The sequence below is a fragment of the Ursus americanus genome, chromosome X (assembly GCF_024610735.1).
Source record: "Ursus americanus isolate L20-20 chromosome X, mUrsAme1.1.p, whole genome shotgun sequence".
Lineage (NCBI taxonomy): Eukaryota > Metazoa > Chordata > Mammalia > Carnivora > Ursidae > Ursus > Ursus americanus.
The window spans coordinates 111,861,297-111,874,342 of NC_142164.1; the positions used below are offsets into that span (position 1 = coordinate 111,861,297).

The following is a 13,046-nucleotide window of genomic DNA, read 5'->3' on the forward strand; positions in this document are numbered from 1 at the left end:
AAACTGAGGGTTGCAGAAAGGGAGGTGAGTGGGGGGATGGGGTAACTGGGTGATGGGCATTAAGGAGGGCACATGATGTGATGAGCCCTGGGTGTTACATGAAACTAATGAATCATTGAACACTACGTTAAAAAGTAATGATGTATTATATGTTGGCTAATTAAATGTAAATTAAAAAAGGAAAGCTTATATTAAAGTTCTTATGGTCAATCCTCTGTTATTTTACCAAGTGGGGAAGGTGTAAGCAGGCAACCTAAAAGGAAGTTGTGGAATAATACAAACGAGAATATTCATTTGTGCTAGTATCTTGCTAACTGGGCCCACTCGTCACAATGATTAATATGAAGTAAAACAGACTCTCCATAATGTAAGGTCATATTGTTACATGACTTTGAATCATCCAAAGTAAGATTGTTATCAGTTTAGTAAGCCAGAGTTAGCTCTTAGTTTCCAAGCTCCTGCTAACTAGGTCAGTATCTGTTAAGTGCTTCTGGATCTTTCTGTACCCCAGAAATGAAGGCTGCTATTCCTTCAGGCATCATTTCTCTCCCTTCCCTCTTTGTGATATTTGAACTCTAAAATGAGAGTGAGGAGGACAAGGGGTATTATGTGAGGTCTTGGTGGGCCAATAACTTCAGCATATGTATTGAGTTTGTAGATTCTTGTTTACTGCAAGATAGTGACTCACCAAAGGTACCCAGAAATCAATGACAAAGTTAATTGGAATCTACTTTCTTCTTTGTTTGAGCCACCTTTTCTATTCAAAGCCAAAAAAGAAAACATGGAAAGCAGGGAATTACAAAGAGGAGCCTGTACAAGCATTGATGTTCCACAAAGAGAATGGCCAACCCTGTCTCTTGCACTGCAACACTGCATGAGTACTTGTTGGGTGTCTCCAACCAAGTCGAGAAGCTTATATCCCCATATCCGTGTCATCCCATATTCTTATCTGGTCAACTTCTTACTGGCCACCACAATAACAGTTGTTGTCAGCCATCCTGAAGCCCCCCCACTGGGGCAGACAGACGAGAAAGAGATGGGGAAGGAGGAAGTAAGTAATATGAGAGTAAGAAAGGATGGAATAATTCCCACCCTTCCCATTCAAATTATGGTGAACACTTTGTGGCTGCTTTGGTTTCAGTACTTCTAGGGCCTGCAAGGACCAAGCATATTTACTAATTGGAGTTTTTTAAGTCTTGGAGGAGCCCCAGATGACAGCTATGCTTGCTGTTTTACAGAGAAAATAAATGTTGGGTTGAGGCAGGAGAGAGTTTGGAGCAGTAGAGGAGACACAAAGAAGGAACCATTATATAAGAAAATGTTTTTCTCCACTTTCTTCTCAAAAGAAGGGGCAATAGGGAAAAAAATAAATACATAAAGTCTATTGTAAATCAGAAATTCTCATTTTGTCCCTGACAACTTCTTAAAACAAAGACATTTCATTATTTTGCTTATTTCTGTAGGGAGTTTCAAGGGAAATCTACAGTGATTTTAAGTGATCAGAAGGAAACCCTGTCACTGCCTCTTTTTCAATAATAGGTGATGCATCTTTTTATCTTTATTCTTTTTCTAAACCAAGAAGTTTAAAGTATTTGCTTGCCCTTGCCTCATTAAATCTCCTAACATCCCTGTAGGTCAGTATTGCTTATTATTCTCTCCACTTTACAAACAGAGAAAGTGACAGAACAAGCCAAAAAAATTTTCATGTCTCTTGCCTAAAAATCCCATTACCTTGGAGGCATCAGCAACGTATGGCACATGTCAAAGATTTCAGTGACATCAGAGCTAGGGCATAAAGGGGACAAAAAAGATGGCATTTTTCTATTTCCTTCCCCATGCCTTTGTGGATCCACTGCCCATCTAAAGGAAATGCTTTTTCTTCCATATCATCTCTGGCCCCCCTGTTCTTGCATCCTCCTCTGGCTAAGGTCCCTGTTCCTCGTCCTCAAATCAATTATCCCTTCCTGCCAAAATTCTTTTGGGGTGATGGTCTATATGAGCATAAGATAGAAAGAAATACAATTTTCTGATGAGAGAGTGATTCATTTTAGAGATTGAATGACTAATAATCTTAATTTTCCCAGGAGACATTTTCATTTCAAATAAAAGCTACTAAATTGGGTTTGTTTTTTGAGGAAGGGTGAGTTATTTGGCATTTTACTTGAAGGATTGCCTGTGTATGAGACATGCACGCTTGCTTGTCCTTCCATTAGGGCCTTGGGAGTTGGTAATAGGTAGAGAATGAGTCTTATGGGTCCTTTCTTCTTAATGACACACTAAAAGAACCAGGTCATCAGTTAAAACAAGCAGGCAGTCATTTCAACTGGGGGGGGGGACTTACAACTCTCCAGCTGCATTGTACAAGTCTGGACATCCATTGGAAAATTCTTCAAGTCCATGGGACAGGATAAGGTCAAGGTGAGTCTTAGCAAAGAAAAAAATTAAAAACAAGTTTTAGTTCTGCAAGGTCTGATTCTTGGGGAAAAAAGTCAACAATAAGTTTGGCATTAAACAAAGTGACACTGATTCATATAATGAAATCTAAGCTCCACGCAGGGCAATGCTATTTTTCAAGTGAACAAGTAGTTATTGTTACATGTTAAGAATATTATAGAATTTCGTTATAACCCCTTACTCTATTTCCCATCTTCCAGCCTCTGATTCCCACCTCAGTGATCTCAAGTTTAGTCTAGAATCAACAAGAGCACTGAGAAATAGTATCATATGACAACAATAGGCTCTTACCCACACTGATGTCCAAAAGACATAAAGTCTATACTATTTTAGAGTTGCAGTTTGGGACAGGTGGACTTTGCTTCAAGGACAGTAAATGATGTGATAAGCATTGATTCTCCTGCCATCAAATGGGCAAATGCTTAACTCTTCATTTGCTAATCCACATGGATAGGTTCACAATATATTATAGCACTTATTCTAGAATTTTGACAAATCTGGAGCAAGTAATGTTTGAGTTGAAAAAAACATTTAAGAACAGTAGCTTATACATAGTCTCCACCTCTCCGCACCAAAGAGAGGCTACTCTGTTCCTCCTTTCCTCTTTCCGTAACTTTTCAGAGCGTCAGCCAGCTCTGCCCATGACTTTTATCAGGATATTGACTGAGCTGCTATCTCTTCTCCACCATTTCTTTGTTTATTCCTCAAGGAGATGGTGCACACCTCTTCCTCTTCAGTTTTTCTATACCCAGAAATGTAAGGAAGGAAATTGAGAATCAACAGATCTAGGTTCCCTTCCCAATATTTCCTCAAACACTCTCTGTCCCCTAAGCAAGACCTTAAACTCAATAAACATTCATCTATTTTTCAAAGGATGGGATAGGATAAAATGATGTTTATTCCCATTTAGCTCTAACCTTAGCATCCCTGTTATTCTAAAGTTCGCTGCTCCAGATTTTGTTCATTTTCTTGCAGACATCTTTTATATGCATAGAACCCTCTGGTGTTTGTACGGTTACCTAAACTTTTCTTACTGTCATGCTCATTCTTGTTCTCCTCTCCTGGTTCCCTTCTCTTTCCTTTCTCTGCTTCATTTTATACATCCCACATAAGCCAAGACAAAACAAAAAGTGTGGCACACTTATGTTAAAGAAAAAAATGTTTGGGATTTGAAGTGAGATTAGGTGAAGAATCTATGCTGACAGTCTTCAAAATTGTTAAAATACAAGAATGATTGGGAAAAGCAAGATATAAAACGGTGCATTGTAATCTCAATTATGTAAAAAAGAGTTTTCAATCTTGGAAATAAACACAACACTGTGTTAAAAGTAAGTATTTCTGTTTGGTGGGATGATTCATCTTTATTCAGCATTATCTGTGTTGACAAGTATAATTTATTTGAAGATGTCCATCTTCACGTGATTAAACATGCCTGTCTTCAAACAATAGCTGAAAGGTAAAATTATAAAATTCTGTCTTATTCAGTAATCTTTTGCTTTTTTTATTATTAAAATTGTGCCATAAACATACAATATTTCACCTTCATTGTTAAACAAATTACCTAGCTTCTGTGGGCTGTTCTGAGAACACAAATACCATGTTTCTAAAGGAAAAAAAATAGCTTTGAGTTCTAAACAACTGACTTAAAAATAACATTTTAGACGGAACTTGTAATTTTTTTCGATAGTGGAGTTCATTTAGAGATAGATATAAATGGAGATACAGATATTTAGATTTTTTTCCTATCACAAAAACTTTATTTTTTGGAACACACAATATTGCTGAGATTAATGGCATGAAATTTTTAAGGGCAGAGTAAAAGAATCAAAATGGAAATTTCTAGTAATCAAAACTTTTTAAAACCTGGCACTTTATTGAGGGGGAAAAGACCTCAGCAGGATCTACAGATATGGGTTTTGTTATTAACACAGTGAGAATCTATTTATCGTCTTCTATTTTTTAAAATGGAAATATTTTCATCAAATAAAAAAACATGTTCATCAGACAAAAACAATCAAGAGGTATGTGCATAATTTAAGCGAAAAACCAGAAACTGGAAATTTCATCATGATTTTGAAAAGTTTTGCGAAGTTAGAGAATAATAGCGGAAATGAATACAGCTTTAAAAAAATGCAACATGTAATCCAACTGTATTTCGTTTGCTATTGGAAACAACCCAATTTTAATTTTCTTAATCATAGGGTTGCTGAATATGATTCTTTTGTGAAGTGAAATTTTTACATTTATTTAGGGAGAAGAGGCCTCACACACAATTATTTCTGCCTTTGTGGAAGATCTCACAATCCTATAGGGACCCAGAATTCTTAGGGTCAAAACTACGAACAGTATGGAAAACCCCACTGAGGGAAATTCCCAACAAGCATGAAACTATCTCTGAATTCTGTCTCAGCTGAGAACTCAGCCAGTATTTTCCTTCTTCCTCATTTGTTTTTCTAATTTCCTTTCTTGATAGGTTTTGTATTGGAATCCAGTGGGCACTGATACAAGGAGAAAAGTTAACGACTGGTAGTTTGCTAAATCATGTCATTAGCTGAGCAAATGGGAAAAGATTGTAAAGACCTAATCAATCCCTTCATGGGTCACAGAGCCCATAATTTATGATGTCTTATTTACTACATATCTGCAGGCCTAAAATTCAGACTTACCCTCTACTTATTTTTTCCTTTTTCATTGGAGTAAACATTAAACACAGTAAAAACATACAAATCTTAAGTTACAGCATGATGACATTTTACATCTTTATCCTCCTATCTAAAAAGCACCCAGGTCCAGATTGAGAATATATCCATCACCCCAGAGCTTCCTTTGTGCTCTCTTCCCTGGAAAGAATCTTCAAAACGAACTACCACTGCACTGCTTTTATTTTTAAGCTATTTTTTATTTTTAAAAAATGTGAGTTTTGGAGAGGTGGGGAATTAGCTTGATATTATTTTGGCCATCTCTACTGAGATGTAGAAATTGCACCAAATAAGACTGACACAACATTATACTAGAACATGAATGATTTTTATCTCTTTTACTCTGGCTCTCCATCTATTTTGGTAGGTCTTACAGAATTAAATATTTTAATTGAAACTCAGACTTTTCACTAGCTGGTACTGCCTACAGCATGTCAGATATGCTCTCTTCTTCCCTGTGATCTAAAATATTAAGGCCATTGCACCCGAAGGCACTGAGCTGAGGCTACCCATCTTCCTTTTTCCTGAAGCATTATACTGTTATTGCGGTTGACATGCATGCATTCAGGGTAGCCTTGCTCCTGTTTGCACAAGGTAAAGAATGAAGTTCCCTTACAGGGGCCCTGTTACTTTACTGAGAGTAAGAAGGCTGAGCACCCATTTCTATTTTCAAGGCAAAAAAATAAAATGAAGCATGGGATTCAGTCTCCCCAAATCTCACGTCCCTTTCTTGTGACTCTCCTGTTCAGTTCACCTTGCCCACAAAACCAGCTCTTGGGTTTATACCTTACTCAAAGTTTAAATGACTGATAGAAGCAGATATTGTAAACTGTTTCAGTTACCCTTACATGCATCTCTCTGCTATTACAATGCAAGATCCACAAAGCCTGGGACTCTCTTTTTTACCATCTAAAACAGTGCCTGGCACAGAGTAGGTATTCAGTAAATATTTGTGGAACAAATAAATGAATCAGCATCCTAAAGCTGTGGAAATGGGAAAGGATTATGGATTTAGAAGAAAGGAACCTGGTCACCAGAGCCCAGAGGGTATTGCCAAATTACAAGACAGGCAAGGGAAGCCAGCAAAGCTTGCTTGCCCCTTCTGTAAGTTGCTACCTGGTCTTACTAGAAGTGAGGCAGCTCAAGCTGAAGGATAGTCAGTAAGCTCAGTCCACCTGTCCTTGAGCCTTGGACAGATAGCTGGGTCCACAGCCAGGACTGTTCTCACATAGCTAGAGAGATGCAAATTAATCATTTAACTTTCCGTTGTTATGGTGGGCAGAAAGCTCCCTGACTCTTGAAGCAACTACTGGTTCATGAGGAACTCAGTGTTAGAATTGGGAGTTCATTCCCAGTGAAAGATTATTAAGGGGAGAAAAAAGCCATTTCAAGAGAAAACGAATTTTCAGGTAGAAATACAAATTTTAATGAGTGATCTGTTTGCCTGAAGCAAAGACTGCTAGTATACTATTTTGGGAGAGTTGATTCTAATGGTTCCAGTAGACTGTCTTGTTTGGAGAGGAAGGACAAAGGGATACTTTTGTGTTTTTCAGGAGAAGCAAGAGAGTCTCTGGTATATTACTATTGTTCCTCTGTTAGGGACCACATTTAGCACACTCTGTGTAGCACACTGCAAAACCCCGCTGAGGGGACAGGACCTATGGTGAGGTTTTTTTAGCATTAAAATACTTAATAAGGAAAAAAAAAATTAAGTGATGACCATGATAGTATTAATAATCATAATTCTCTGAGCAACTGCTGTAGGTCAAGCACTCTATTATTTTACAGTCATGGGATACCATCATATAAGGCACTGTTCTCTTTGTTTTTGAGATAAGCAAATTGAAGCTCAGAGGTTAAGCCATTTTCCCAAAGCTACAAAACCATTAAGTGACCAAAGTTAGATTTGAACCCAACTTTAATTGGTGTCAGATCCATTTATTTATTTTCCACTCTACTACATTTTCTCCTTAGAAAAAAAAAATCTTACTAGTTTATCATCCTCTTTTGTCTGCAAAATCAACAGAGTGGGTTGTAGACACCTTAGTTGCCTTGTACCTACTCAGGGATACCCCTTTCATTTTTCTTCAGGAATCCAGATTTCTCATGATCTATTCTTTTAAAAAGTCTAGCCTCTCCTGGTAGCTTCACAGAGTAGAAGTGTCATTGACTGGGGATCCAGGGACCTAGGTGGTAGACTCAGCTTACACATGAAGAGCTATTTGAGCTTGACTAAATCTCTAGGGTCGTTCTCCACCCACAATCCTATCCTGTTCAAAATTTTTATGATTCTAAACTGTAAGTGAAGGTGACCAGCTGAAAGGATTTCTTCTTATAGGTGAATTTGCATTCTTGAATATAATGAAACTTTAAATGCAAGTAATAATGCTTCTTAAAATAGGAACTTTCTTGCTATCTGGGTATATAGGTGACATATTTATTGCCCCCATTGGGCTTTGTCCTCCAACATCCTAGAACACAATCCACTCTTTTCCCAAGAACATAAGGACAGCCTTATGATACAATGTAGGTTTGTTGAATCTCTCCTCTCAGTTGTACTTTGAAATTTCTGAACCATGTGACATTCTAATGCCAGGGATATTTGACAGGATTCATCAAGTATCAAACAAGAGTATCATCTGAATCCACCGAGACCTTAAGTGAAAGTAGCTTGGGGCAAGTTAGAAGTCAAGTTAAAAGTACATCATTAATACAAGCCACAGATGGGGAGAGGGGAGGGAAGAGTTAGGGAGTCAGTGGATTAAAAGACACTGCCAGGCTGGTTGTCTTATCAGGAAACCCTTTATCATCGTGCATTTTAAACTCCGATGGGCATTAAGTGTCATCTGAAGGGCGTCTGAATGCAGGTTCTCAGGCCCTCTTGATGAACAGACAGGTAATACTGATGTTGCTGTCCTGGAGCACATTTTGAGAACCACTACTTCGGCATGCCTCAATGGATGACTTTACTGTCAACATGACAGATTACAAGGGAAAATTTCAAAAGGGAAATAGGAAGGTTGAGAAAGAGGTCTGCAATTTTTCAGTAATGTTAGCACTCTCTTTGGGAAATATTACTTTCTACTTGAAACCAGGGCAGGACAATTAAGCCCAAGTAAGGTTTTAAGTGATTGTACCAGGAGTTGTAAGACAAGAGGTGTTAATCATGATCCTCAGTCACAGTAGAGAGACATGTTGGTAAAATCATGGCAGTGAAACCAAGGTTAGTTCTTGGCAACCAAGAATATGGTGGGTGTGGGGGCACCTGGGTGGCTCAGTCTGTCATGGACTCGAGCCCCACATCAGGCTCTGTGCTCAGTGGGGAGTCTTCTTGAGATTCTCTTCCTCTTCCCTCTCCCTCTGCCCCTCCCCCTGATCTCTCTCCCTCTGTGTCTGTCTCCTCTCTCTCAAAAAAATAAATTTAAAAAAAAAAAGAATATGGTGGATGTGACCAGGAACCTGGGATAGCTGCTAAGAAGGATAGGAGGACAGTTTTCAGGTACAGCAAAGAGGAAACCAAATCCATGTCTATTAAAACACACAAATGTGCAAACGTAGGCAATGGAACTCTACTCAGGGCAGTGGCAGTATATCAGGGCACTGTCCCTGGTCTCTGGACTAGAAAATCAGCCACCGAGAAATTTCAAAGGAAGTTGGGGAGGTGGCTATAACATGCATTGGATGAACCTCAGCTATAAATTTTAAAAATCTCATGGTACTGGTCAGGAAGGAGGACAGAGCACAGAGGAGGACCAGGTCCTCAGTGAGAAGGTATTAGCGTTAAACAGAACTGCACCCGGGTTGTAATCTAGCATATCCATTCAGCAATTTTTGACAAGTATTTACTGGGCACTGTGCATATCAGACACTTGAAATAACAGTTTCTCTCTTGAAGGAGATCATAGTTGAATATTATTGTTATTTACATATTACATGATAATATATATTGATTATATATATTTTTAGTGGAATATATCTCAAGAGTTGTGCATTTATTATTCAACTTCTTAAAATTGTTTCCAAATCCCCATTTAAAGAATCTTTCCAGATTATGTCAATCAGACATAACTGAACTGAGTTAAGTAAAAGGCTTTTAATTACTCCCTTGCAGCCTAGATAAGTGCTCCCACTGGTTGGGTAGAACAGATAACCGACCCTTACAGACCTAGATCCTGAGAGGGCCCTTTGAGTGTATCAGGGAAGTAGACTTGTAATAATCATTTGATGCTCCTAAATCAAAACCCAAGGTACCCACAAAAGGATCTTGATCTATGAAGAACAAAAATAATTGGTCCAACTTTGGCAAGGCAGGCAAGAAATGAAATTTTTAAACTCATCTTCTGAAAGCTTTGTAATTAAATGGTTGCTTTAAACTCACTCAACATATAAAGCATAGACGAGGGTCCTGCTCACTCTAGCCCTGAGCTATTCCCCTAATCTATGGGCAAGCACAGCTGTGGCTGCACCTAGAAAGGCTTTCCATATAAGTAAAGATTGAAAATTCATGGTATGTAAATTATTAGGAGTTCCAGAAAGATCCCAATGCATATCCTTGTTCAAACACCTTCTAACTCTTAGCTGCTACATATAATTAACTAGCAGACATTTAGCTAAAGACTCCCATGACTGTTAAGATGCAAATCTAGGAAAAGAATAGGGTTTTAAGTACTGTTAGTCATTTCCTCCTTTGTGTATATGAGTTGATGGATTCTCAGATTCCTTACCAACATCCCCAAGAGCAGACTTTGATATCGAGAGTATTAAACGGAAGGATGAAGCTGGATGGAAAACATGGCTCAAAACAGCATGGCTAGGGCACCAGAGAGAAATAATTTTTTCAATACTGTCTAGGGCTGAACCTAAACCCTACATTGGATCTAAACTGTATGGTTAGACTCTCTCCTCTCAATTAATTTCAAAGAAATATAAGACCTTTTTTTCACTGTTGACTATGGGATTTGGAGGAGATGCATCACATCACTGTTGGTTCATTGACTGTTCTAGTCCTCTCCCTTGACTAAAATGTGAGTGGCTGAGAAGGAAGGTCAATGTTTACCAAACATTATAAAGGCATCACAGAAAATACCCATATGCATTAAGCAATACTAGCTGGGAAGGACAAAAATACAATATCTGTTCCCATCTGTGCCTGGTCCTTTCAGAAAAATGTGCACACATATGGTTGGCCCATGTTAATTAAGTCCAAATATGGATTGGATTCAACTTGGAGAGCAACTGATAAATCTGTGGCTAAAACTTTTCCAAATGCTTTGATATTTCCTGAACAAAAATGTTTTGAAGGTGTTGAATAGGAGAGGGCTAGATTGGACACCACCAGAAAGAAGAGCTCAAAGTACCAAAGACTCAACTAATACTGTTCACATTTTAGTTACATTTTACATTTCAAAGTCATTTCATATGTAGTGTTTATTTATATACCCAGATATTCATCAAGATAAAATGTTATTAAGTCTGCACATTAGAATAATGAGAACTGTCTTGTCCATGGTCACTGGATGTCTAAGAGCACTGTGTGCAATTTTCTTAGTCATTCTGTATCTAAAAGTACTGTATAATAAGTCTTAACATTTTGTTTGGTTTTATTTTACTTTTGGCAAAAGAGAAAGGGAACAAATGCTTGTGAACTGTACCTAGGGTTTTAAGATAACCAAAGTAACTTTGTATCTGCTAACAGCAGAGAGAAAAATTGTGGTACTTTGTTGGTGTTTTACTTCATTAAGACTTCTATTGTGATAACTGGTGGAGAGTACTTGCCACTGTTTCTGGTGGCAAAGGCTGGAGCTAGAACAGAGATGGTTAGATGGTAGGGTGCTCCATCCTTGACTAGGTACCACTTTGAAATCCAGCACAATTCCTCAGTTTACTCTTAACAAGCAGCTAAAGAGGAGACCTGAGCCATTGTCTGAAAGAAGATGTAACTATCACTTCTGTTATGAGCCAAATGCATCCCAAAGGGAGGAAACCTAGGGCAAGGAGGATATCCGTCTGCTCGAAACAGGTATGGAAGGCGAGTGGAGCCTGAGTGTAATAGGTACTGAATAAAGAAATGTCCATGTGTATGGGTTTGGGGGAATAGGGAGAGCTGTTTCCCCTCTTTCCTCCCTTTTATCCTACAGCCACCTCAGGGTTATTATGACATTCATTGAACATTTAGTATGAATCTGGAACTGAGAAAAACTGCAGATCAATGAAAGGTTAAATGACTTCTCATGGTCACTTAGTAAGATTGGATTTGAATCCAAGTCTTCCTAAATCTCAGAACTGATCTCAGAACTAACATCTTCCCCATCTCCATAGCATTCTGTCTGTAATCCCCACCTCACTTATTGCTTTTTTTCATCTAAGTGCTCAAATTTAGCAAAATATCCCTACTAAAATGAAACATCAAATAAAGCATTTGTTTTATTGTCCTTTGAAAGGAACCATCAATCAGATAGATATGGGCTGGCCTTACTCTGAGTGTGTGTCATGTGTAGAACTTTACATAATTACATATGTCCTTAATTGTCTTTCAATGACTGTCCAGTGATAAATGTTGTATTCTCTTCAGTAAAGATGTTGGTTTGTAATTTAAAATGCCACAAGCAAAGATAGACTTGTTGGAGAGACTGCTGAGCTTAGAGGATGTAAAAAATTTTTTCCCCATTTTAAAATGGATTGCCTTTCTTTTGGATTATGTGCTATGAGAATGTGCTAAAGTAATTCATGTGTCTCATAAGAGCCATGGTGATATTATATGTATTTATTTTGGGATTGATGCCATCCAGGGAGGCTTTCGAAGGCAGCACTATGGACCAGGCAGAGGCCCATGTCGACATGAGTTGAACAGGCTCACTAGGACCTCTGAATTTCCTTTGGCTTCCTGCCACAAGAAAATTCAAGTAATGAGTAATAGCAGACTAGCCCTTCGACTCTGCTGCCTCAAATATACCATGTAATTTCCTTTAGCCTACATATCTAGTTAATAATTGTCCCAGCCAACCATCTTTGTATAATTGTCTAAAAGTATGTAAACCCATAATTCATGTATACATTCTAAAATAATATCTCATGGATACTCCTGCTGAGTGAATCAGAGGGTATAAATGATCTAATTTGCAATTGGGAAATTTCTCAATAGGGAGTTTAGTATTGAGTATTTGTCATTATGAAAACTATATGTTGAACACAAGGCTGCCTCTTAAACTACAGGTAGTTCAATATTTCCTGCCTCCCCTCCAAAATCAGGTTCCAGTTCTCAAGAGTTGGATATTTAACTTGTGAGAGAAAGATTCAAAGATCCAAATGTTGTTTGAGATAGGCACCTTAAACTTCAGAATCCTCTCTTGCTTACTCCCAAGCCGTAAGGGACACAAAGGACTCACTCGTATTTCCTCATCCAGAGGGAATTTTATGGTTTGGGAAGGAGATCATTTTGAGTTATAGATGTATGATAGAGCTACAAGGAGCCTCAGATTTTATCTAATTTTTCTAGTTCAATCTCATGTTATGAATGAGGAAACTAAGACTCAGAATGACTGATGGGGTTACAGAAGCAGTTCTCTGAGCCTGGAGGATACAGTAAATGATGCAAGCAAGTGTGGAGTTCCTGATGCCCTGAGCTACCTTCTCAGTATTCTGTTCTTTGCACCATCACCCTCAGAGCAAACTCTGATGAATGTTAATGCAGTGGAAAGTTACCTCCAAAAGGAGGAAAATCTACTGGTTGCTATTGCTAGTCCAATCAGGTAAACGGTCAGGGACAAGTGCTCATGCCAGCTGCCATGTATTTCATTTGCACAATTCCCTCTTTTCCTCCAAACAACAGTAAAATCCTAGCACTGTTGTGTTTGAACCAGTATTATGCCCATGAGTATATGTGAAGTTCTGAAC

At 38.3% G+C, this 13,046-nt stretch overlaps 1 protein-coding gene across 2 annotated transcripts in view; it reads right to left on the reverse strand.

Moving 5' to 3' along the window:
* The window catches only part of GLRA2 (glycine receptor alpha 2), a 174,760-nt gene that overhangs the window by 95,897 nt on the left and 65,817 nt on the right, over positions 1-13,046 (reverse strand). For both annotated transcript variants that reach the window (XM_087859367.1, XM_045790860.2), the window contains exon 5: positions 2,342-2,424. In XM_087859367.1, coding sequence (XP_087715493.1) covers positions 2,342-2,424 — 83 coding nt within the window. The remainder of the gene's footprint in view (positions 1-2,341; positions 2,425-13,046) is intronic.